This window comes from Sapajus apella, unplaced genomic scaffold, assembly GCF_009761245.1.
Source record: "Sapajus apella isolate SASKATOON/1434 unplaced genomic scaffold, GSC_monkey_1.0 scaffold77, whole genome shotgun sequence".
Taxonomy (NCBI): domain Eukaryota; kingdom Metazoa; phylum Chordata; class Mammalia; order Primates; family Cebidae; genus Sapajus; species Sapajus apella.
In genome coordinates, this window is record NW_022437017.1 from 3,161,692 (window position 1) to 3,187,463 (window position 25,772).

At 50.0% G+C, this 25,772-nt stretch overlaps 1 protein-coding gene and 1 pseudogene across 4 annotated transcripts; one reads left to right on the top strand and one right to left on the bottom strand.

The window, feature by feature from the left end:
* Nucleotides 1-2,822: 2,822 nt before the first annotated feature.
* On the bottom strand, nucleotides 2,823-25,286 carry MARCHF2 (membrane associated ring-CH-type finger 2). 4 transcript variants are annotated; one of them, XM_032251938.1, is made up of 6 exons: nucleotides 25,139-25,266; nucleotides 16,995-17,060; nucleotides 15,148-15,375; nucleotides 10,399-10,594; nucleotides 9,331-9,540; nucleotides 2,826-3,448 (listed from the first exon to the last, which is right to left on the bottom strand). In XM_032251938.1, the coding sequence occupies exons 3-6, from the start codon at nucleotides 15,321-15,323 to the stop codon at nucleotides 3,290-3,292; spliced, it is 741 nt and encodes a 246-aa protein (XP_032107829.1). In that variant the 5' UTR covers nucleotides 15,324-15,375; nucleotides 16,995-17,060; nucleotides 25,139-25,266; the 3' UTR covers nucleotides 2,826-3,289. The 4 variants fall into 4 exon arrangements, with proteins under 4 accessions (XP_032107828.1, XP_032107831.1, XP_032107829.1 ...); XM_032251939.1 differs by lacking the exon at nucleotides 16,995-17,060 and adding an exon at nucleotides 5,365-5,444 and having other exon boundaries at nucleotides 3,292-3,448; nucleotides 25,139-25,286; XM_032251937.1 differs by lacking the exon at nucleotides 16,995-17,060 and having other exon boundaries at nucleotides 2,823-3,448; nucleotides 25,139-25,286.
* Nucleotides 18,734-19,816, top strand: LOC116532625 (annotated as a pseudogene).
* Nucleotides 25,287-25,772: the final 486 nt, after the last annotated feature.

Below are 25,772 nucleotides of genomic sequence, written 5' to 3' on the forward strand. Positions count from 1 at the left end.
GGCGTGAGCCACTGTGCCCGGCTAATCCCAGCACTTTGAGAGGTTAAGGAGGGTGGATCATTTAAGGTCAGGAGTTCAATACCAGCCTGGCCAATATGATGAAACCCTGTCTCTACTAAAAATACAAAAATTAGCCGGGCGGGGTGGTGGGCACCTGTAGTCCCAGGTACTTGGGAGGCTGAGACAGGAGAATTGCTTGAACCCAGGATGCGGAGGTTGCAATGAACAGAGATGGCACCATTGCACTCCAGCCTGGGTGACAGAGCAAGACTCTGTCTCAAAAACAAACAAAACGAAACAAAGAAATGCACTTGAACTCACCTTTCAGGGCTGCCCTGAGCTTTAAAAGCAGACAGATGCCAAGAGACTTTACAGGTATTGATCGACTTACGACCTATGCAACTTACGACCATTTGACTTTACGACTACAATCGCTAGCCACGACTGCTCCACGTCTGGCAGCGCAAACGTTGCCCAGCTGGGCGTACAACAGTGTGGACCAGCTTCTGGCAGCACTACCATCTCCGCGTGCATATAGCCTACTCAACTTATGACCAAAATCGTGTTATCACCGGTCTGTCGGACCCAATCGTGGTTGTAAGTCGAGCACTAGCTGTAAATGTAAAAGAATCAGCAGGCAGAAAGCACTTAAGAACTAGGCACTGTTGCTGGGCGTGGTGGTTCATGCCTGTAATCCCAGCACTCTGGGAGGCCAAGGCGGGTGGATCACCTAAGGTCAGGAGTTCAAGAATAACCTGGCCAACATGTCGAAACCCCGACTCTACTGAAAATACAAAAAAATTAGCTGGGCATGGTGGCGTGCACCTGTAGACCTAGCTACTCAGAAGGCTGAGGCACCAGAATTGCTTGTACTCGGGAGCTGGAGGTGGAAGTGAGCCCAGATCGCGCCACTGTACTCCAGCCTGGGCAACAGAGCAAGACTCTGTCTTAGAAAGAAGAAAAAGAAAAAAAAGAAGTAGGTGTTGTTATTAGAATAATTGCATTCTGACCAGGTGCGGTGGCTGACGTCTGTAATCCCAGTACTTTGTGGGGTGCCCAGGTGGTAGATCACCTGAGGTCAGGAGTTCGAGACCAGCCTTCCCAACATGGCAAGACCCCCATCTCTACTAAAAATACAAAACTTAGCTGGATGTGCCTGTGGTCCCAGTCACTTGGGAGGCTGAGGCAGGAGCGAATTGCTTGAACCCGGGAGGCAGAGGTTGCAGTGAACCAAGATCACACCACTGCACTCCAGCCTGGGTGATGGGGTGAGATTCTGTCTCAAATAAAAAAAAAAAAAAAAGCATTCTGCATCTTTCCTGAGTCTTCCTCCAAAAGGAGTCCTGGGGTCACCCCAACTCTAATTCCTACAGCTCTGGGACCTTAGATTAAGGCTTCCCTGCTCTGGGCCTCAGTCTTCTCACCTGAAAAATTGAGGTAGTAACCACTTCTTCCCTAACAAGTGAGAGTCAAAGGAGGGAAAGACTCACAACTATGCCTCATCTATAATGACCCTGAGTCAGTGTGGATATTGTCACCATTTTTTTTTAATTGTTTGCTTTAGAGACAGTCTCGCTCTGTCACCCAGGCTGGAGAGCAGAGGTACGATCATAGCTTACTGCAGCCTGGAACTCCTGAATTCAAGGGATCCTCCCACCTCAGCCTCCTGAGTAGCTGTGATGACAGGTGCATGCCACCACGCCCAGCTTATTTATTTATTTTTGTAAAGAAAGGTTCTCACTATGTTGCCCAGGCTGGTCTCAAACTCCTAGGCTCAACTGATTCTCCCACCTCAGCCTCTGAAAATGCTGGGATTACAGGCATCAGTCACCAGGCCTGGCCCATGCTGTGCTCTCTACACTCACTAAAAACTAATAGTGGCTAGGGGCAGTGGTGCATGCCTATAGTCCAAGCTGCTGGGGAGGCTGAGACAGGAGGACTGCCTTAGGCCAGGAGGTTGAGGCTGGAGTGAGCCGTGATTATGCCACTGCACTCCAATCTCAGCAACAGAGCAAGACCCCATCTTAAAAAAAAAAAAGAAAGAAAGAAAGAGGCCAGCGTGGTCTTTGGACTGGTAAATGCAAAGTAAGTGGAAATTGTTCTTATGTCTACTTTGCCTGTAATCCCAGCTACTCAAGAGGCTGAAGGAGGAGAATTGATTGAACCAGGGAGGCAGAGGTTATGGTGAGCCAAGATTGTGCAATTGCACTCCAGCCTGGGCAACAAGAGCAAAACTCCATCTCAAAAAAAAAAAAAAAAAATACAAAAAAATTAGCTGGGCCTGGTGGCATGTACCTATAGTCCCAGCTACTCGGGAGGCTGAGGCAGCAGAATCGATTGAACCTGGGAGGTGGAGGTTGCAGTGAGCAGAGATCACACCACTGCACTTCAGCCTGGGCAACAGTGAGATTCTGTCTCAAAAAAAATAATAATTTCTTTTTGCTACCTGCTCTTCACTTGAATACTGAGACTTTGCTTCTTCCCATGGGCTTCAGAACAAATCCCTAAAAACAAGTCAGTGTTATTTTCAATATTTTGTAGAGACAAGGTCTTGCTATGTTGCCTAGGCTGGCCTGGAACTCCTGGGCTCAAGTGATCCCCCCACTTCGGCCTCCCAAAGTACTGGAATTACAGTTCATGAGCTACCTTACCAAGCCTCATTTCTTTTTAGCACTGAATAATATCTCATTATCTTGAAGCACCACTGTTTATTCATTCAGCTATTGAGTGACACCTTTTCTACTTGCAAGTTTTGGCAATTATGTCACTGATTGCCTTTCACATCACTGTGACTGAGGCCTTTCAGAAACGTAACTGACAGGTCAATTTTGTCCAGCCAGGGCTCCTTTTATTCATTCAGGGGTGGGTTTTTGAAACGAATGCAACTTTTATAGAAAGTCGAGGGTGCCAGGAAAGTGAGCCTGCCAGGTGCAGGGAAGTGCAAGAAGCTTGCTGGAACATTCCAGCTCTAAGGGTGCCCTTGATACACTGGCCACAGCTGCTGGCCCAGAAGGTGCCACGTGGACCTCAGCATGAGATCAGGGTGCCTGCTCCATCCAGAGCTCAGGACCGTATACCTGTCCTTGACACGAACAACAGTGTGCAAAAAAAAAAAAAAACCTGAAAATATCATCACACAGGATCACAGACTCAGCTCTGCGTGGTGTCTCTTGGCCTAAGAAGCATTCAGGCTGTGCAGGAAGTGTTGGGCAGTTTCCATCCTTCCACAGGACAGGGCATTGCCAGCTACCTCTGGGGTCTCTGCTGCAAGGCCTGGGGAGCCCAGCCTTCACACTGGTGTCTCCTCAGCCACCTTCTTCAGGAGTCCAGCCACCAGCGGAGAATGCTGGGGGCCCTCAGGGCCGTCGGCCTCCTGGATCTTCAGGCGTACTTTCTGGTTCGTCTTTCTCCACTCGGAGTACAGCTGGCAATGGTAGCGGAAGGAGACCTGCGGGGCAGTCCTGCAGTGAGCCGGAGCGGTGAGAAGGCCTCTACCCCCAAGGGAGGAAATCAAGTCCCTATGGCACCTGCGTTGCCCAAACCAGGGCTGGGGCTCATGCTTCCAGGAGCAGAGAGGGCTTATGAACATTCCCCCTACAAAGGGCACACATAGTCCGGCTGCGGTGGCTCATGCCTGTAATCCCAACACTTTGGGAGGCCGAAGTTGGGGGCAGGGGGATCACTTGAGCCCATGAGTTCAAGGCCAGCCTAGGCAACGCATTAAGATCATGTCTCTACAAAATATTTAAAAATTAGCCAGGTGTGGTGGGTGGCCCAGGCCTGTGGTCCTAGTTACTCAGAAGGCTGAGGGAGGAGAATCATTTCAGCCCAGGAGGTTGAGGGTGCAGTGAGGTGTGCTTGCGCCACTGTACTCCAACAGAGTGAGATCCTGTCTCAGAAAAAAAAAAAAAAAAGGCCGGCTGTGGTGGCTCACACCTGTAATCCCAGCACTTTGGGAGGACGAGGCAGGTGGGTCACCTGAAGCCAAGAGTTTGAGACCAATCTGGCCAACATGGTGAAACCCTCCCTGTCTCTACTAAAAATACAAAAATTAGGGCCAGATGCAGTGGCTCATGCCTGCAATCCCAGCACTTTGGGAGGCCAAGGTGGGCAGATCACAAGGTGAAAAGGTCGAGATCATCCTGGCCAACATGGTGAAACCCCATCTGTACTAAAAATACAAAAATTAGATGGGCGTGGTGATGAGGCAAAAGAATCGCTTGAACCTGGGAGGCAGAGGTTGCAGTGAACTGAGATCACTCCACTGCATTCCAGCCTGGGAGACAGAGCGAGACTCCATCACAAAAAAAAGAAAAAAACATAACAAAAAAAAAAAAAAAGCTGGGCATGGTGGCAGGCACCTGTAATCCCAGCTATTCGGGAGGCGAAGGCAGGAGAATCCCTTGAACCCGGCGGGCAGAGGTTGCATGAACTGAAATCACACCACTGCACTCCAGCATGGGTGACAAAGTGAGACTCTATCTCAAAAAAAAAAAAAGAAAAAGAAAAAGCCCTTAAGCCATGAAAAGAACCTTAAATGCATATCACTAAATGAAAGAAACCAACCTGAAGACGCTACATGCTGAATGACTCCAAGTATAAGACATTCTGGAAAGGGCTAAACTATGAGGATAGTAAAAAGATCAGCGGTGGACAGGGGTTGGGGGAAAAGAGGGTAGGATGAAGAGGTAGAGCACAGAGGATTTTTTTTTTTTTTTTTTGAGACGGAGTTTTGCTTTTGTTTCTCAGGCTGGAGTGCAGTGGCATGATCTTGGCTCACCGCAACCTCCGCCTCCCACGTTCAAGCAATTCTCCTGCCTCAGCCTCCCGAGTAGCTGGGACTACAATCGAGCGCCACCATACCCAGCTATTTTTGTATTTTTTAGTAGAGACAGGGTTTCTCCATGTTGCTCAGGCTGGTCTCAAACTTCCAAACTCAGGTGATCCATCTGCCTCGGCCTCCCAAAGTGCTGGGATTACAGGTGTGAGCCACTGTGCCCAACGAGCACAGAGAATTTTTAGGGCAATGAAACTACTCTGTCTGATATAATGGTGAATACATGTCATTATACAGTCATCAAAATTTATAAATGTCCAACAGCAAGAGTCAACTTTCAGCCTGGGCAACATGGTGAAACCCCGTCTCTACCAAAAAAAATACAAAACTCAGCCAGGTGTGGTGCACACACCTGTAATCCTAGCTACTCAGGAAGCTTAAGCAGGAGGATCAATTGAGCCTGGGAGCTTGAGGCTGCAGTGAGCCATGATCACACCACACCAAAATGCAGTCTGGGTAACAAAGGACGATCCTATCCCCTCCCTGCCACCCATATGTAAAGAAAGGCCAGGTGTGATGGCTCACACCTGTAATCCCAGCACTTTGGGAGGCGAAGGTTTGAGCTCAAGAGTTTGAGACCAGCTTTGGCAACACAGAAAAACTCTGTCTCTACAAAAAAAATACAAAACTTAGACACGTGTGGTGGTGGGCACCTGTGGTCCTAGTTACTCAGGGGGCTGAGGTGGGAGGATCATTTGAAACCAGGAGGTTGAGGTTGCAGTGAGCTGACATCACACCATTGCACTCCAGTCTGGGAGACAGGGTGAGATACTGTCTCAAAAAAAAAAAAAAAGTCCAGGCATGGTGGCTCACACTTGTAATCCCAGCACTTTGGGAGGCTAAGGCGGGCAGATCACCTGAGGTCAGGAGTTTTAGAGATGTTTGTCCAACATGGCAAAACCCCATCTCTACTAAAAATACAAAAATTAGCCAGGTGTGGTGGCATGTGCACCTGTAATCCCAGCTACTTGGGAGGCTGAGGCAGGAGAATCGCTTGAACCTGTGAGGTGGAGGTTGCAGTGAGCCGAGATGGCACCACTGCATTCCAGCCTGGGGGACAAGAGCAAGACTTCATCACACACACACACACACACACACACAAAGTGAATCCTAATGTGAACTATGGCTTTAAAGGGATAATGAAGGTTCACTGATTCTAACAAGTGCATTACCTTGGTACATGATGTTAACAGTGGGGGAGGCTGTGCAGGGTGTATGTGCAGGGGGGTGATATACAGGAACCCTCTGTACTTTCTGCTAAATTTTGCTGTGAACCTAAAATTGCTCTAAAAACTAGTCTATCAAAAAATAAAAAATAAATATTGCATGGCACAGTGGCTCACACCTGTAATCCCACCACTTAGGAGGCCAAGGTGGGTGGGTCACCTGAGCCCAAGAGTTCGAGACAAGCCTGACCAACATGGTGAAACCCTGTCTCTACTAAAAATACAAAAATTAGCCGGGCATGGTGGCAGATGCCTTAATCCCAGCTACTGAGGAGGCTGAGGCACGAGGATCACTTGAACCTGGAGGCAGAGGTTGCAGTGAGCTGAGATCGCACCATCGCACTGCAGCCTGGGTGACACAGCGAGACTCCATCTCTATCGATCAATCAATCCATCAATTAATCAATCAATGTCAGTGGTTCACATCCTTTGACCAAGCAATTTCCCAAGAAACATTTGCATGGGCAGTGCCCAAAGCAATGTTCATAATGGAAAAAAAAAAAAAAAAAAAAAAAAAAAAGAAAGAAGTAGAAATAAAACCACACACACATTGGAAAGAATCCCAGTGCCTGTCAAAAGCAATTGGTTAAATAAATGTGGTTCACCCATACAATGAATGTCTGCTGGGTGGCTGCCTCATTGTATGTGTGTTTTTTTTAATACCAGCAAAGTGAAAACAAGCAGATGCTAAAACAGTAGCTATGATTTAGTCCTGTTTATTTATACATTTTAAAATATGCTGGTAGGAGCCAGGCACAGTGGCTCATGCTTGCAATCCCAGCACTTTGGGAGGCTGAAGCAGGCTGATCACCTGAGGTCAGGAGTTCAAGACCAGCCTGGCCAACATGGTGAAACCCTGTCTCTACTAAAAATAAAAAATTAACCGGCCATGGTGGCACGGGCCTGTAATCCCAGCTACTCAGGAAGCTGAGACAGGAGAATCACTTGAACCCAGGAGGCAGATGTTGTAGCAGTGAGCCAAGATCACGCCACTGCACTCTAGCATGGGTCACAGAGCAAAACTCTGTCTCAAAAAAAAAAAAAAAGAAAATGCTGGTAGGTGCATTGAAAAATACTTTGTGAGGCAGGGACTCCCCTGTAGCTGGACAATAGTGGTTATGTCTGAAAGGCAAGATTAGGGAAGAACTTTTGCCTCTGAGCAAGGGTTCTGCTGCCTACCAGAGGCCCAGAACAATACCTCACACCCCCATCATTCTGTCTGTCTCTCATTCAGACTTTTTCCCTCTCTCTCTCTTTTTTTTTTCAGACAGAATCTTACTCTGTCATCCAGGCACCCAGGCTGGAGTGCAGTGGCATGATCTTGGCTCACTGTAACCTCCACCTCCCAAGTACAAGTGATTCTTATGCCTCAGCCTCCCGAGTAGCTGGGATTACAGGACTGCGCCACCACAGCCATCCAATTTTTTGTATTTTTAGTAGAGACAGGGTTTGGCCGTGTTGCTCAGGCTGGTTTGAACTCCTGATCTCAAGTGATATGCCCACCGTGGCCTCCCAAAGTGCTGGGATTACAGGTATGAGCCAACACACCCACCCTTTTTTTCTTTTCCTTTTTCTTTTATTAATATTATTATCTTCTTCAAGACAAGGTCTGGCTCTGTTGCCCAGGCTGAAGTGCAGTGGTGCAGTCTCAGCTCACTGCAGCCTCTGCCTCCACTGCTCAAGCGATCCTCCCACCTCAGCCTCTGGAGCAGCTGAGACTGCAGGCACACACCACCATGGCCAACTAACTTTTATATTTTTTGTAGAGATGGGATTTTGCCACTTTGCCCAGGCTGGTCTTGAACTCATGAGATCAAGCAATCTGCCTGTCTTGGCCTCCCAAAGTGCTGGGATAACAGGTGTGAGTCTCCACACCTGACCCTATTATTTTTTGAGATGGGGTCTTACCATGTTGCCCATGCTGATCTTGAACGTGTGGGCTATGGCAATCCTCCTGCTGCAGCCTCCTAAAATACTGGGATGATAGGCAGGAGGCACCGCACCAGGCCTTTTTTCTTTTTTTGATACTGGGTCTTGCTTTATCACCCAGGCTGGAGTGCAGTAGTATGATCACAGCTCACTGCAGCCTCAAACTCCTGGGCTCAAGTGATCCTCCTGACTCAGCCTCCCAGGTAGCTGCAACTACAGACATTTATCACCATGCCTAGCTAATTTTAAAAATTTTTTTGTAGCCACGGTGTCTTTTTATGTTGTCCAGGCTGGTCTTGAACTCCTGGCCTCAAGGGATTTTCCCACCTTAACCTCCTAAAGCATTGGGGTTACAGGTGTAAGCCACCATGCCCAGCTAATTATTTTCCTTTTGTAGAGATGGGGGGTCTCCCTATGTTGCCCTGCTAGTCTCAAACTCCTAACCTCAAGTGATCCTCCCATCCTGGCCTCCAGAGTAGCTGGGACTATAGGTGTGTACCATCACTAATTTTTTAATTTTGTGTAGAGATGGGCATCTTGCTTTGTTTCCCAGTCCTGGTCTTGAACCTCCTTGCTTCAAGCAATCCTCCTGCCTTGGCCTCCCAATGTGCTAGGATTGCAGGTGTTTCAGCTACTGAGCCTGGCCTTGCTCAGTGTTTTAATCTCAGTTCCTCTCTCTCTTCCCCTTCAATTTCTTTTTTACTTTTTTTTGAGATAGAGACTCTCTCTGTTGCCCAGGCTGGAGTGCAATGATGCAATCTCGGCTCACTGCAACTTCCACCTCCTAGGTTCAAGTGAGTCTTCTGCCTCAGCCTCCTGAGTAGCTGAGATGACAGGAATGTGTCACCAGTCCCGGCTAATTTTTGTATTTTTAGTAGAGGTGGGGTTTGGTCAGGCTGGTATCAAACTCTTGACCTCAGGTGATCCACCCGAGTCAGCCTCCCAAAGTGCTGCGATTATAGGTGGGAGCCACTGCGCCCATCCTCCCTTTCAATTTCTTAATCAATATCTATTTCCCCACTATCTTGTTCTCCCCCAGTCTCTCTCTCAGCCTTTTGCTCCTCTCTGCCCATTCCTAATCTTGGAGGTTCATGGATGGGGGTTCCTACACTCACGTCAAGGCTCACACCTGGCTCAGGGATTCCCTAGACCTTTGTCACACTTGGAATCTGGAGCTTCCGGAGAGGCAGAGCAACCTCAGAAGCTCTCTTCCACCCAGGGCCATAGGAAGAGGCAGCCAGAAAGCCCCGTACCCCACAAGCCAGGGGCCAAATCCCTGGCCCTGCTACTCCTGGTGGCAGAGCTCTGGATGCATGCTGCACAGTCTTGGCCACTCACCAGTGTCCAGAGGACATAGATGGTGAAGAGGGCAATGGTGAGGGCAATGAGACCCACGGCCTCCAGCTGGCTGTGGAGCCGGAGGTGGTCCTGGGCCCCGCGCAGGCACAACCAGCCTGAGATGGCAGCCAGCGGCGTGATGAACAGGAAGCACACCATGTCGCAGCACAGCGTCCGCTTCTCCGTCCGCGGTCCCGGGTCCTTCAGCCACTGCACAGAGAGAGGACAGGGGAGAGGGGGCAGGGAAGGGGCTGCTGAGGGTGAGGGATCAGGACCTCCAGGCCTGGGCCTCCCTCTGTCTTTTCCTTTTCTTTTTTTTGAGATGTAGTCTCGCTCTGTTGCACTGGCTGGAGTGCCACTGCACCTGTCATCCTAGCTACTCGAGAGGCTGAGGCAGAGAACTGCTTGAACCCAGGGGGCAGAGGTTGCAGTGAGCCCAGATTGCACAACTGCAACAGCTTGGTCAACAGAGCAAGAAGCGGTCTCTGGTCTCAAAAAAAAAAAAAAAAGAAAGAAAGAAAAGGGCAGGTACAGTGGCTCATACCTGTAATGCCAGCACTTTGGGAGGCAGAAGCTGGTGGATCACTTGAGGTCAGGAGTTCGAAACCAGCCTGGCCAACATGGTGAAACTCCATCTCTACTAAAAATACAAAAACTTAGCTGGGTGTGGTGGTACGTGCCTGTAATCCCAGCTACACAGGAGGCTGAGGCAGGAGAATCATTTGAACCTGGGAGGCAGAGGTTGCAGTGAGCCGAGACTGCACGATTGCACTCCAGCCTGGACAAGAGTGAGACTCTGTCTAAAAAAAAAAAAAAGAAAAAAAGAAGAAGAAGAAAAGAAAACAAAGACTGAATCAAAACCAGAAGAGGGTAACAGGTTTGGGAGCTCTTAAACCCCAGGCCACACCCCATCAGCAGACCCACCCAGTGGACAGGGTGGTAGGGAGGTCTGCCCTAGGGAGAAGCTGCTTCCCCAGCCCACCAGATCCCCCAGGGCAGCTCCTGCCTTTGGCCCCCATGCCTGCCCTCTCCCTACTGCCCACCGAAGTCTCAGACTCTTAAGGGTACCTCTGTGAGGGGTCGAGGCCGTTTCTCCACTGCAAACTCCGTGTGGCACAGCTCGCAGTAGCTAGTGTTAGACGAGGAAAGCCACCTCTCCAGACAGCTCTTGTGCACGGCACCCAGCGTGCCAGTGCAGCCACATGGGGACAGCAAGCACTCCCCGTTTGCTCCCTCATGGCAGATCCGGCAGAAGGGACCGTCGCTGGACATGGAGACATGACCCGTGAGCAATGATTGGGCTTTCTGTCTATACCTGCTTCACTACCCACTGGATCACAAGCTCGCTGTTACCCCATGCTGCCACTTGCTGAACTCCTACTCATTCTTCAATGCCCAGCTCCAAATGTCCTCCCCTTTCAGAAGGAGATGCAGGGGAAGTAACCTTGCAAAGCCTTCCCAGTGATGTGTTCCCTTCCCACGGATCCTGCAGCACCCTCTCAGACCCAGGATGGGTATCTCTTATACCCACCCCTCAATGTCCTCTCCAGATTTTTCTAAAATACTATCCTGATTATCCTGCACAGCTCCCCACCCTCAACTCTTAATCCTCAAGGACCTGCTGGGTGAGGTGGCTCATGCCTGTAATCCCAGTACTTTGGGAGGCTGAGGCGGGCATATCACTTGAGGTCAGGAATTCAAGACCAGCCTGGCCAATATGGTGAAACCCTGTCTCTACTAAAAATACAAAAATTAGCCGGATGTAGTGGTGGGTGCCTGTAATCCCAGCAAGTGGGGAGGCTGAGGTAGGAGAATCACTTGAACCCGGGAGGAAGAGGTTGCAGTGAGCCGAGATTACACCACTGGACTCCAGCCTGGGCAACTGAGCAAGACTCCGTCTCAAAAAAAAAAAAAAAAAAAGTCCTCAAAGACTAGGGCAGAGCAGACAATACTCCTGATGACCTCAGGCCTCAGGCTTGACCAGTCAGAACACCAGGCCAAGTGCAATAGCTCACGCCTGTAATCCCAGCACTTTAGAAGGCTGAAGCAGGAGGATCACTTGAGCCCAAGAGTTCAAGGCCAGTGTGGGCAACATAGTGAGATCCCATCTCTACAAAAAAAAATGTTTTAAGACTTAGCTGGGCATGGTGTCACATGTCTATGGTCCCAGCTACTTAGGAGGCTGAGGCAGAAGGATCACTTGTGCCCAGAAGTTCAAAGCTCCAATGAGTCGTAATGGTACCACTGCACTCCAGCTTGGACAACAGAGTGAGACCATTTGAAAAAGAAAAAAGAACACCATGCAACCCTGCTCATGGTGACCAACGCAGGCTTGTATGATATAATCAGCCACCAATAAAATCCTTTTCTAAAATTCTTTGTTTTCCCCTAAACTCCATAACTGTCAGCCGCAAGGCTGACATAAGCCTGGAGCTGATGGCAGCTGCCGGCAGCTGCCTGGTCTTTGCATGGAGCCTGTGAATGATGCCAGCACAGAGAAGAGCAGAGCCAAGAGACAGGGAAAGGTAGATTCTTAAGGACATCATCAGAGGCCCCTGGATCTAACCACACCTGAAGCCCATGCTGCTTGAGAAACCTATGCATCCAGAGAAAAGTGCTCACCTGCTCCTCTGCCCTTGTTGGGGGAAACAGATATAAAAAGCATTTGCAGAAAGCCGCCTCGGAAAAGTCTCCAGCCCTGGCCCAGTCTCTGGAGATGCTGGGTCCTTCCTGTGGCAGCTCAGAAGGCAAGGAGTGTGGCCCAGAGGCCATCCACTGTTTCCTGAACATTTCTGACTGGAAGGCAGACTGTGAGGTTGCACAAAGAAGAGCTATTTTCCGGACAATGCCAGTTTCCTCTCAGAGAGACTGTATTCTTTTCTTTCTTTCTTCCCCCCCCCTTTTTTTTTTTTTTTTTCAATGTCACTCAGGCTGGAGTGCAGTGGTATGATCTCAGCTCACTGCAACCTCTGCCTCCTGGGTTCAAGTAATCCTGCCTCAGCCTCCCGACTTGGGACAACATGCACATGCCACCATGCTTGGCTAATTTTTGCATTTTTAGTAGAGATGGGTCTTGAACTCCTGTTGGCCAGGCTGGTCTTGAACTCCTGATCTCAAATGATCCACCTGCCTCAGCCTCCCAAAGTGCTGGGATTATAGGCGTGAGCCATCACGGCAGGCCTTCTTTTCTTTTTTGAGACAAGGTCTAGCTCTGCTGCCCAAGCTAGAGTGTAGTGGTGCAATCACAGCTCACTAGCCTCAAACTCCCTGGCTCACGCGAACCTCCTGCCTCAGCCTCCCAAGTAGCTGGGACTACAGGTAGCGCCACCCTAAGCAGCTCATGTTTTTTTATATTTTCTAGAGAGGAGGGGTCTCACAATGTTGACCAGGCTGGCCTGGAACTCCTAGGCTCAAGTGATCCTTCAGCCTTGAACTTTCAAAGTGCGGGATTATAAGCACGAGCCACCATGCCTACCTGGAAATGACTGTTTTCTTTTTCCTTTCTTTTCTTTTTGAGACAGTATCTCACTCTGTTGCCCAGGCTGGAGGGCAGTGGTGTGATCTTGGCTTACTGCAACCTCTGCTGCCTAGATGCAAGCAATTCTCTTGCCTCAGCCTCCCAAGTAGCTGGGATTACAGCCACATGCCACCGTGCCCGACTAATTTTTGTAGTTTTCATAGAGACAAGGTTTCACCATCTTGGCCAGAGTGGTCTTGAACTTCTGACCTCATGATCCCCTGCCTTGGCCTCCCAAAGTGCTGGGATTAACAGGTGTGAGCCACTGTGCCCAACTGGAAGACCGTTTTCTTTTTATCTTTTTTTTTTTTTTTTTTTTTTGAGACAGTCTGGCTCTGTAGCCCAGCTGCAGTGCAGTGGTGTGATCTTGCCTCACTGCAACCTCCACCTCCTGGGTGCTGGCTCAAACAATTCTCCTGCCTCAGACTCCCAAGTAGCTGGGATTACAGGTGTGCGCCACTGTGCCTGGCTAATTTTTGTATTTTTAGTAGAGACAGTGTTTCACCATGTTGGCCAGGCTGGTCTTGAACTCCTGACCTTGTGATCCACTCGCGTTGGCCTCCCAAAGTGCTGGGATTACAGACATGAGCCACTGTGCCCGGCTGGAAATGACTGTTTTCTATCCTTTTCTCAGATTCTCATGCTGCGGGTGGGGTTGGGCTGATTTGAAAGGAGCACATCAGGCTGCTCATGTCAGCTTTCTCAATAGTCCTATCACTGGCCTATTATTTCCTCCTGCAAAGACAAAAGAGGAGGCCTGCCTGCCTCCTTTCTAAATCCATACCCTGATCCCATCCTCCCCCAAGTATACACACAAACAAAGTTAACAGAAAAGGAGCCCCTGCTCCGGAAACCAACTCAGGGAAACAGAAGTGACGAGAATCTTGAGGAAGAACCACGTCAGTTTGGAGCTTGTTCTGGAAAACCCTGAAAAAGTTTGGGAAGAGCAAATACAGAGGAGAGGCCAGGCATGGTGGCTCACGCCTGTAATCCCAACATTTTGGGAGGCTGAAGTGGGTAGATCATCTGAGGTCAGGAGTTCAAGACCAGCCTGACCAACATCGTGAAACCCCATTTCTACTAAAAAAATACAGAAATAAGCTGAGCATGGTGGCAGGTGCCTATAGTCCAAGGTACTTCCGAGACTGAGGCAAGAGAAATGCTTGAACCCAGGAGGCAGAGGTTGTAGTGAGCCAGGTCACGCCACTATACTCCAGCCTAGGGGACAAAGTGAGATTCTGTCTCCAAAAAAAAAAAAAAAAAAAAACTGGGTACAGTGGTTCACACCTGTAATCCCAGCACTTTGCGAGGATGAGGTGGGCAAATCATTTGAGGTCAGGAGTTCGAAACCAGCTTGACCAATATGATGAAACCCCATCTCTACTAAAAATACAAAAATCAGCTGGGTGTGATGTCTCATGCCTGTAGTCCCAGCTACTAGGGAGGCTGAGCCAGGAGAATCACTCGAACCCAGGAGGTGAGGTTGCAGTGAGCTGAGATTGCACCACTGCACTCCAGCCTGAGCGACAGGGTGAGACTTTCTCCAAAAAAAATTTAAAAAAGAGAGGGTGTTTGTTGGTTCTTTACTAGTGAGTGTAGAAAAAAAGAAAAAAAAAGAGAGAGGGTGGGCATGGTGGTTCACACCTGTAATCCCAGCAGTGTGGGAGGCTGAGGTGGGCAGATCACCTGAGGTCAGGAGTTCGAGACCAGCCTGGTCAACATGGTGAAACCCCATCTCTAAAAGAAGTACAAAAATTAGCCAGGCATGATGGCGGGCACCTGTAATCCCAGCTACTCAGGAGGCTGAGACAGGAGAATTGCTTGAATCTGGGAGGCGGAGGTTGCAATGAGCAGAGATTTCGCCACTGAACTCCAGCCTGGGCAACAAAGTGAGACTCTGTCTCCAAAAAAAAAAAAAAAAAGAGATACAGTGGTATAATAACTTGTCCCAGGTCACTCTGGGAGAGAAGGAGGTGTCCATTCTGGGTCAGAGCCCAGGCACTGAGCCGTAGGCTGCACTCCTGACCATCCCCTATACTGCCTCCCAAAAGTGTGAGTTACTTGCCAACATTTGAACTTCAGATTTCACATAATAATCTGGAATTTCAGCTTTTCCTAAAGAATCAGACCTGGCCAGAGCTAGACATCTGTTTCCGCAAGGCAGTAACTGTGTCTCTTTCTCTATTTACCCATTTGGCCCTCTTTGATGGTTGGACTTCGGATCCCAGGCTGCGAGAAAGTCACTGGGCCCAGAGAGAAAAGGCAGCCAAGGCCAGGACATCCATGTGGTCACTACTCACCTTGGTGTGTCCAAGGCACGGATGACAGTGGAGAGGAGCCGGCCATCCCTTGAAGTCACTTGTGCCACATAATGGGGTGGACCGAGGCTTGTGGCCTCCACGACCTTGGAGAAAGCAGGGCTGCCAGAGCAGTCACACAGGGAGCCAGGAAGGTGGCAGCAGTCACCCGTCGTCATGGCCACAGGGAGCCCCGTATCCTCAGGGCCCGAGGCCCATGGTCAGAGGAGCCTGGGAAGAGGCCAGTGCGGAGATTAGGGGCAAGATTAGTGGGCCTGACAGACTAAGGTTTGAGTCCCCTCTTATTAAGGCTGCAGGGACCACTAGACCATTTACATCTCTGAGCCTCAGTTTGCATGATCTGTAAAATGGGCCAGTGAGAAATGAGATGACGCATGTAACTCAGCACAAGTAAAGCTAGGCTTGGCCAGGTGTGGTGGCTCACGTCTATAATCTCAGTGCTTTGGAAGCCAAGACAGGAGGATTGCTTGAGCCCCAGGAGTTTGAGACCAGCCTGGGCAACACATCAAGACTCTGTCTCTACAGAAAAAATAAGAAAATTAGGCTGGAAGCAGTGGCTCACACCTGTAATCCCAGCACTTTGGGTTCAAGACAATCTGCCCACCTCAGATTGCCTGAGCTCAGGAGATTGAGACCAGCCTGGGCAACATGGTGAAACTCTAGCTCTACAAAAAAATAAAATAAAAATTAGCCAGGCATGGTGGCACAGGGCTATAGTCCCAGCCACTCGTGAGGCTGAGGTAGGAGGATGACTTGAGCCCAGGAGTTTGCGGCTGCAATGAGCTATGATGGTGCCACTGAACTCCACCCTGTGCCACAGAGTGAGAGCTTGTATCTAAAAAAGAGAAGACAGGCTGTGCGCAGTGGCTCACACCTGTAATCCCAGCACTTCGGGTGGCTGAAGAGGGCAGATCATGAGGTCAAGAGATTGAGGCCATCGTGGCTAACATGGTGAAACCCCGTCTCTACTAAAAATATAAAAATTAGTTGCGTGTGGTGGTGCGCACCTGTAGTCCCAGTTACCCAGAGGCTGAGGCAGGAAAATCACTTGAACCTGGGAGGTGGAAGTTGCAGTGAGCTGAGATCATGCCACTGCACTCTCCATCCTGGGCGACAGAGTAAGACTCCGTCTCAAAAAAAAACAAAAAAAAAGAGAAGACATGAAAAGATAGGCCTGCTCATACCCTCAAAGCCTCCAGGGCTAGGACCATCTTTCAACTAATATCATCTTTCCAGATACGGTATCAGCACCAGTTCTTTTTTTTCTTTTCCTTTTTTTTTTTTGCTTTGAGTCTCGCTCTGTCGCCCAGGCTGGAGTACAGTGGTACAATCTTGTCTCACTGCAACCTCTGCCTCCCAGAATCAAGCTATCTCCTGCCTCAGCCTCCCGAGTACCTGGAATTCCAGACACCTGCCATCACATCCGGCTAATTTTTGTATTTTTAGTAGAGACGGGATTTAATCATGTTTGCCAGGCTGGTCTTGAACTCTGACCTCAAATGATCCACCCATCTTGGCCTCCCAAAGTGCTGGGATTACAGGCTTGAGCCACTGCAGCCAGTCAAGAATTTCACTGAAGAAACAAGGGCCCTTTCTGGAGACCTCCTTGAAGCCAGTACAAGTGCCCTGGAGCCAAAGATCTCTGTCCCCAGCTTGTCCAACCCCCAAGAGCTACAACATCCAGAGCCACTGCATCTCCTAAAGTGTTCAGAAAGCCCAAGCAAGAGAGGCAGTCAAGTACTCACTGAAGTACTCCCACCCCCACCCCAAGTCCGCTTTTAAACTTCCAATCAAAACCCAAGCCCTAGGCCAGGTGCAGCTGTTCATACCTGTAATCCCAACGCTTTGGGAGGTCCAAGCAGGAGGATCACTTGAGGCCAGGAGTTTGAGACCAGCTAGGGCAACAAAGAAAGATCCTAATCTATGAAGGTTTTTTTTTTTTTTTTTTTTTTTTAATTAGCCAAGCATGGTGGTGCAAGCCAATAGTCGCAGCTACTTGGGAGGCTGAGGGAGGAGGATGCCTTGAGCCCAGGAGTCCAAGACTATAGTGAGCTATGATCACACCACTGCACTGCAGCCTGGGTGACAGAGCAAGACCCAGTCTCTAAAACAAAACAAAAGAAAGCAAAAAAAAAAAAAAAATCTGAGACCCAAAGTGGGGAGGTGAGAGCACTTATTGACTAACTGTTGTACTAGGACAGTCCACCGATGGATAAATGCCCTCTAGACAGCTCAGCCAGCAGCCTGCCTGGCTCTACATGTTCTTCTGAGCATCACAGCGGGCCCCTGCAGGCCAGATAAGCAAGTATTGCCCAAAGGCAGGGGCCCAAGAGGAAGGCTGCAGGCCTGAGATAACATGCACAGGGCAGTGGCCAGGCCTGACACGGGTGCCTGCTGCTGTCCCTCCCAAGTCCCTGCAACCAGAACCTTCAGCTCAGAGGCCAGAAGGGAAGCTGCTGGGCTCTTTACGGGAAGAAGGGCAGAGGAAAGTCCCTTCCTCCGGTCCTGGCCCCTCTGAGGATAGGTCTTTACATTTCTTTTTCCTTTTTTTTTTTTTCAAGACAGGGTCTTGGCCAGGCATAGTAGCTCACTCCCATAATCCCAGCACTTTGGGAGGCTGAGGTGGGTGGATCACCTGAGGTCAGGAGTTTGAGACCAGCCTGGACAACATAGCAAAACTCCGCCTCTACTTGAAGTACAAATATTAGCCAGGTGGGATGGTAGGCATCTGTAATCCCAGGCACTTGGGTGTCTGAGGCAGGAGAATTGCTTGAACCCAAGAGGCGGAGCTTGCAGTGAGTCAAGATGTCACAAAGCCAGGGAACTCCAGCCTGGGCAACAAAATAAGACTCCATCGAAAAAAAAAAAGAGAGAGGGTGTCACTCTGTAGCCCAGGCTGGAGGGCAGTGGTGTGATCTCAGCTCACTACAACCTCAGCCTCCCGGGTTCAAGAGAGTCTCCTGCTTCAGCCTCTTGAGTAGCTGGGACTGCAGCTATGCATCACCACACCCAGCAAATTTTTTTTTTTTTTTTTGAGATGGAGTCTTGCTCTGTTGCTCAGGCTGGAGGGCAGTGGTGCGATGTTGGCTCACTGCAACCTCTGCCTCCCAGGTTTAAGCAATTCTCCTGCCTTAGCCTCCTGAGTAACTGGGATTACAGGCACATGCCACAATAACCAGCTAACTCTTTTTTTTCTTTTTTGAGGCAGAGACTTACTCTGTCACCCAGGCTGGAGTGCAGTGGTACAATTTTGGCTCACTATAACCTCTGTCTCCTGGGTTCAAGCGATTCTCTTGCCTCAGCTTCCTGAGTAGCTGGGACTACAGGTGTCCACCACTAAACCCAGCTCATTTTTGTATTTTTAGTACAGACGAGGTTTCACCATGTTGGCCAGGCTGGTCTCGAACTCCTGACCTCAAGTAATCTGCCTGCTTTGGCCTCTCAAAGTGCTGGGATTACACGCATGAGCCACTACCCCCAGCCCCATCTTTACATTTTTGCAAATAACTGGACATTACAGGAAACATCCTAGCTCCTGTATATAATGTTCTAATGTTTCTTCTATCAGGAAGAAAAAAAACCACACAGGGCTTTGCAGATGCCGCCGCCACCTGGAGCCTTCTAGTATCAGCCATGGTCAACCCCACCGTGTTCTTTGACATTGCCGTCGACGGCGAGCCCTTGGGCCGCATCTCTTTCCAGCTGTTTGCAGCCAAGATTCCAAAGACAGCAGAAAACTTTCGTGCTCTGAGCACTGGAGAGAAAGCATTTGGTTATAAGGGTTTCTGATTTCACAGAATTATTCCAGGGTTCATGTGTCAGGGTGGTGACTTCACACGCCATAATGGCACTGGTGGCAAGTCCATCTATGGGGAGAAATTTGATGATGAGAACTTCATCCTAAAGCACACAGGTCCCAGCATCTTGTCCATGGCAAATGATGGACCCAATACAAACGGTTCCCAGTTTTTCATCTGCGCTGTCAAGACTGAGTGGTTGGATGGCAAGCATGTGGTCTTTGGCAAGGTGAAAGAAGGCATGAATATTGCGGAGGCCGTGGAGCGCTTTGGGTCCAGGAATGGCAAGACCAGCAAGAAGATCACCGCTGCTGACTGTGGACAACTTTAATAAGTTTGACTTGTGTTTTATCTTAACCACCAGACCATGCCTTCTGTAGCTCAGGAGAGCACCCCTCCACCCCGTTTGCTGGCAGTATCCTAAAATCTGTGCTCTCGCTGCAGTTCCCTTTGGGTTCCATGTTTTCCTTGTTCCCTTTCATGCCTAGCTGGATTGCAGAGTTAAGTTTATGATTATGGCCGGGCGCGGTGGCTCAAGCCTGTGATCCCAGCACTTTGGGAGGCCGAGGCGGGTGGATCACGAGGTCAAGAGATCGAGACCATCCCGGTCAATATGGTGAAACCCTGTCTCTACTAAAAATACAAAACATTAGCTGGGCATGGTGGCGCGTGCCTGTAATCCCAGCTACTCAGGAGGTTGAGGCAGGAGAATTGCCTGAACCCAGGAGGCGGAGGTTGCGGTGAGCCGAGATTGCGCCATTGCACTCCAGCCTGGGTAACGAGCGAAACTCCGTGTCAAAAAAAAAAAAAAAAAAAAAAAAGTTTATGATTATGAAGTAAAGACTAAATAACAACAACAACAACAAAAAACCACACAGGTAAATCTGCTAATGCAAGGCCTGAAAACCACCAAAATTATACTAGTAGCTTCTATCTATTAAGAACCGAGGGCCGGGCATGGTGGCTCACATCTGTAATCCCAACACTGTTCGAGGCCGAGGCGGGCGGATCACAAGGTCAGGAGACAGAGACCACCCTGGCTAACATGGTGAAACCCTGTCTCTACTAAAAATACAAAAAGTTAGCCGGGTTTGGTAGCGTGCACCTGCAGTCCCAGCTACTGGGGAGGCTGAGGCAGGAGAATCGCCTGAACCCGAGAGGTAGAGGTTGCAGTGAGCTGAGATCGCACCACTGCATTCTAGCCTGGGCGACAGAGTGAGACATGGTCTCCAAAAAAAAGAAAAAAAGAACCGAATACTGTGCCAAGCAATCTCCATACATAGTCATCATCTTACTGAACTCGAGACAGTTTTTATAAGTATCTCCTTCAAAGGTCACCTTCCTGGGGAAGCCTTCTCTGACAATGTTGTCTGGGAGCCGGGTGCATTGGCTCACACCTATTAATCCCAACACTTTGGGAGGCTGAGGTGGGAGGATCGCTTGAGCCCAGGAGTTTGAGAGAAGCCTGGGCAGCATACCAAAACCCCGTCTCTACAAAAAATACAAAAATGAGCTGGGCATGGTGGTGTGCGCCTGTAATCCCAGTTACTTAGGAGGCTCAGGTGGGAGAGAGTCACTTGAGGCCAGGCTGGAGTGCAGTGGTGCAATCATCACTCGCTGCAGCCTCAACCACAGAGCAACACCCTGTCTCAATCAATCAATCAATCAATCATGATTGGAGTCCACATGATTCCCCTCGTGGCATGTGTCCCTGTCTGAAATATTCTACTTATTCATCTATGTATTTAACCATGTCTGTCATCTCATCCTACAGAGAATTCTATAAAAAGGAGATCCTATCAGATTGCCTCCTGCTGTCCCCAGAACCTAGCCCTGTGTCTAGCCCAGAGCTGCTGTATTTGTGGTTGCTGCTGCAGTCATTTCTCTTTTCTTAATTTTTTTTTTTTTTTTTTGAGACAGAGTTTCACTCATGTTACCCAGGCTGGAGTGCAATGGCGCGATCTCGGCTCACCACAACCTCCGCCTCCTGGGTTCAGGCAATTCTCCTGCCTCAGCCTCCTGAGTAGCTGGGATTACAGGCACGCGCCACCATGCCCAGCTAATTTTTTGTATTTTTAGTAGAGACGGGGTTTCACCATGTTGACCAGGATGGTCTCGATCTCTTGACCTCGTGATCCACCCGCCTCGGCCTCCCAAAGTGCTGGGATTTTCTTAATTTTTTTGAGGTGGAGTCTCGCTCTGTTGCCCTGGGCTGGAGTGCAATTGTGCGATCTCGGCTCACTGCAACCTCCACTTCCGGGTTCAAGGGATTCTCCTGCCTCAGCACCCCAAGTAGCTGGGATTACAGGCACTCACCACCACGCCTGGTTAATTTTTGTATTTTTATTTTATTTTATTTATTTATTTTTTGTGAGAAGGAGTCTCGCTCTGTTGCCCAGGCTGGAGTGCAGTGGCACCATCTCAGCTCACTGCAACCTCCACCTCCTGGGTTCAAGCAATACTTCTGCCTCAGCCTCCCGAGTAGCTGGGTCTACAGGCACATGCCACCATGCCCAGCTAATTTTTGTATTTTTATAGAGATGGGGTTTCACCATATGGGCCAGGCTGGTCTTGAACTCCTGACCTTGTGATCTACCAGCCTCAGCCTCCCAAAGTGCTGGTATTATAGGCGTGAGCCACCTCACCCTGCCCATTTATTTATTTTTTGAGATGGAGTTTTGCTTTTGTTGCCTAGGCTGGAGTACAATGGTGCAATCTTGGCTCACCACAGCCTCTGCCTCCCAGGTTCAAGTGATTCTCCTGACTCAGCCTCCCGAATAGCTGGAATTACAGCTCACCACCACACCCTGATAATTTTTGTATTTTTAGTAGAGACGGGGCTTTTACCATGTTGGCCAGGCTGGTCTCAAATTCCTGACCTCATAATCCACCCTTCTCAGCCTCCCAAAGTGCTGGGATTATAGGCATGAGCTACTGCACCCAGCCAAGTGCAGTCATTTCTCAATCCTCAATCCGTATAAGAACAGCGTGGGAGAGCCACATCTCTCGACCCTCCAGTCCTGGTCAGCCAGCCCCTGTGGTGGGCATCAGAAATGTTTAGATGCTAGAAGTCCACTCAGACCACAGAGGCCCAGGCATGGAAGAGGCCAAACTTGAGGCCGGACACAAAGAGAGGGTGACTGCAGGTTGGACTCAGCTCTGGGGCTGCAGGAATGGGAAAGCGAGCTGATGCCTCCAGCACAACGTGGCCAGCACCCAGGAGATTCCTTTATTTCTTTTCTTTCTTTTGCCTGTTTTTTTTTTTTTTTTTTTTTTTTCTTTTTTTTTTTTTGATGGGGACAGAGTTTCACTCTTGTTGCCCAGGGTGCAGTGCAATGGCACGATCTCAGCTTCTCAGCTTCAAGTGATTCTCCTGTCTCGGCCTCCGGAGTAGATGGGATTACAGGTGCCCGCCACTATGCCCAGCTAATTTTTTGTATTTTTAGTAGAGATGTGGTTTCACCATGTTGGGCAGGCTGGCCTCAAACTCCTGACCACACCTACCTCGGCCTTCCAAAGTGCTGAGGTTACAGGCTTGAATCACTGTGTGCCTGGCGTATTTCTTTTCTTTCATCTTTTTTTTTTTTTTTGAGGCAGGGTCTCACTCTGTCACCCACAAGGCTAGAGGGCAGTGGAGGAATCACAGCTCCACCACCCCAGGTTCAGGTGATCCTACCACCTCAGCCTCCTGAGTAGCTCTGCACACCACCAAGCCCTGCTAATTTTTTGTAGAGATGGTGTTTTGCCATGTTGCCCAGGCTGGACCTGAACTCCTGGGTTCCAGTGATCTGCCCGCCTCAGCCTCACAAAGTATTGGGATTACCAGCATGAGCCACCATGCCAAGCCTGGGGATAGATCTCATTGAGTCTTCACAACAAACCAATAATAATACCCTATAATGGGGAGAGAGGCTGAGGCTCAGAGAGAGGCACCTATTTCCCCACAATCAGACAGCTAGGAATGGGTGGTATCAGAATTCAAACTTAAAACACTCCAGAGAGTGGGTCTGGACCTCAAGAGACCTTGGTTCTTTAACTCCTGGCTCTCCTGGCTCTGCCACCGATGCTGGGTGTCCTGGTTCAAGTCACTTTGCTTCTCTGGGATGCTGGGTGTCCTGGTTCAAGTCACTTTGCTTCTCTGGGCTTCATTCTAATGATGGAGCTGGTGGACTGTGTCTATGGAGGGGTCTACTGAGAAGAAGCCTCCCGGCTGAATTCATCAAGTAAAGCTCATCCTTGGCTAGGCTTGTTTGGGGTGACACTGAGGCCCCCACCCCAGTCTATTCCATACCTGCCCAGCCTCCTTTTCCTGAAGGTAGGAAATAGAGGGCCCTAAAACTTCCTGCAGTGTGATCTCAGGCAGCTGTTTACTCTCTCAGCCACAGTGTTCTCATCTATAAAATGGGCATTATAGGCCGGGCACAGTGGCTCACAGCTGTAATCCCAGCAGGTTTGGGAGCTCGTGGAGGGTGGATCATTTGAGGCCAGGAGTTTGAGACCAGCCTGGCCAACATGATGAGACCCTGTCTCAGCTAAAAAAGACAAAAATTAGCTGGGCACGGTGGTGGGCGCCTGTAATCGCAGCTACTTGGGAGGCTGAGGGGGGAGAATCACCTGAACCTGGGAGGCAGACGTTGCAGTGAGCTGTAATTGTGCCACCGCACTCCAGCCTGGGCAACAGAGAGAGGCTCCATCTAAAAAAAAAAGGAGGCCGGGTGCAGTGGCTCATGCCTGTAATGCCAGCACTTTGGGAGGCCGAGGCAAGTGAATTACTTGACATCAGGAGTTCGAGACCAGCCTGGCCAACATGTCAAAATCCCATCTCTACTCAAAATACAAAAATTTGCTGGGCATGGTGGTGCCTGCCTGTAATCCCAGCCACTTGGGAGGCTGAGACAGGAGAATCGCTTGAACTTGGGAGGTGAAGGTTGCAGTGTGCCGAGATTGTACCACTGCACTCCAGCCTGGGTGACAAAGTGAGACTCTGTCCCAAAAATTTTTTTAAAAAGAGGTGGCATCATAATGATATGTAGTTCATAATATTAGCTCTTTACTTTTTTTTAAACGCAGTCCTGCTCTGTTCACCAGGCTGGAGTGCAGTGGCGTGATCTCGTCTCACTGCAATCTCCACCTCCCAGTATCAAGTGATTCTCCTGCCTCAGCCTCCTGAGTAGCTGGGATTACAGGGGTGCACCACTGTGCCCGGCTAATTTTTGTATTTTTAGTAGAGACGGGGTTTCACCATGTTGGTCAGGCTGGTCTTGAACTCCTGATCTTGTGATCTGCCCACCTTGGTCTCCCAAAGTGCTGGGATTACAAGTGTGAGCCACCTCGCCTGGCCAATATTAGCTCTTATTCTAATAACTATGATCAGTTTACAGAGCTGTTGATGAGAGGTCACACAGTCAGTAAGTGCTTAATAAAAGCTCACTATTAATATTTTGTAGGGCAAATGTGGAGGCTGTCATTGCATTCATTTCTATTCCCTCACCATAGAGAGGCTCCTGTGCGTCCTTCAGTTCTTTTAGGCCCTGCATGAGAAGCGAGGTTCCAATCCCAGCTCTACTCCTTATGTGCTGTGTGGCCCTGGGCAAGACACTTAGCCTCTCTGAGCCTGGACTCTCTCATCTGTATAACAGGGGACATTTCTAGTGCTTCCACCTAGTCAGTACAGTTTCAAAAGAACTGAACGAGCTCATCATACCCATTCTGACTACCCTGTTTTGAGCACCCACACAGCACAGGGCATCCTGTTTGAAGATCTTTGTGCAAAGTGGCTGGCTCATTATATTGTAACTTACTATTTTGTACGCAGAGCGACTCTGAGAAGAAGGTTGGGGAAGGGCACTGGCCACTCAGTAGTTGCCTACTGTGTGCCAAGCGCTCTCTGCACCAGCCACCTTCTGAATCCACCCAGAAGACCGATCAGGTTGACAATGGGATGACCCGATTTTACAAGTGGGGAAACCAAGGCTTGGAGAGGCGTCTACTGTGTGCCGGGCCCCAGGGACCTTCCACCGGCTTTGGCACGGGAACTAGGGTCCCCGCGTCCCCAAGGAAGCTGTGGCCAAGGGATCCAGCCCTGCCGTCCCTCCCGGATACTGAGTTTCGGCCTCGAACCCGGAGCCGGCGCGCGGACTGGCGTCCCCCGGCCCTACCTGCAGGCCCGTGCCTACCTGATTCGCGGCCGGGCCGGGCGGCCGCACAGGCCCCTCCGTTCGCCCCGGCCCGGGTCCCTGCCCGGCCCGGCACGTCGGCGCCACTAGGTCCGCTCTGGCCGGCACCTGCGTTCGGGCACCGCCCGCCGAGCAGACAGCGCTGCGGGCCAATAGCGACCGCCTCTCGCCCTCACTTGCCAATCGCCATGCACGCCCCGCCCCGAGAGGCGGGGCCGGAGGCGACGGGGTACGCCCTGGGCCGCACAGGCCCAGCAGCGCCGCTGCTACTGGCCCCACCCCTGCCGCGTCTTGGCTCCGCCCACAGCACTGGCCCCGCCCCAGCCCCGCCCCGGGCGCGAGGGGTGCTGCTGCGCCACCTGCAGACCGCCGGCGTTCTCTAATCAATAAAACCGCAGCAGAATTCAACTTTTTTTTTTTAGACTGGCCGGGCGCAGTAATCCCAGCACTGTAATCCCAGCACTCTGGGAGGCCGAGACGGAAGGATCACTGGAGCCCAGAAGATGGGGACCAGCTTGGACAACATAGTGAGATTAATTTGAGATCCCGTCTCTACAAACAATTTAAAAGTGGTGGGCAGATCACCTGAGGTCAGGGGTTCAAGACCAGCCTGGCCAACATGGTAAAATCCCGT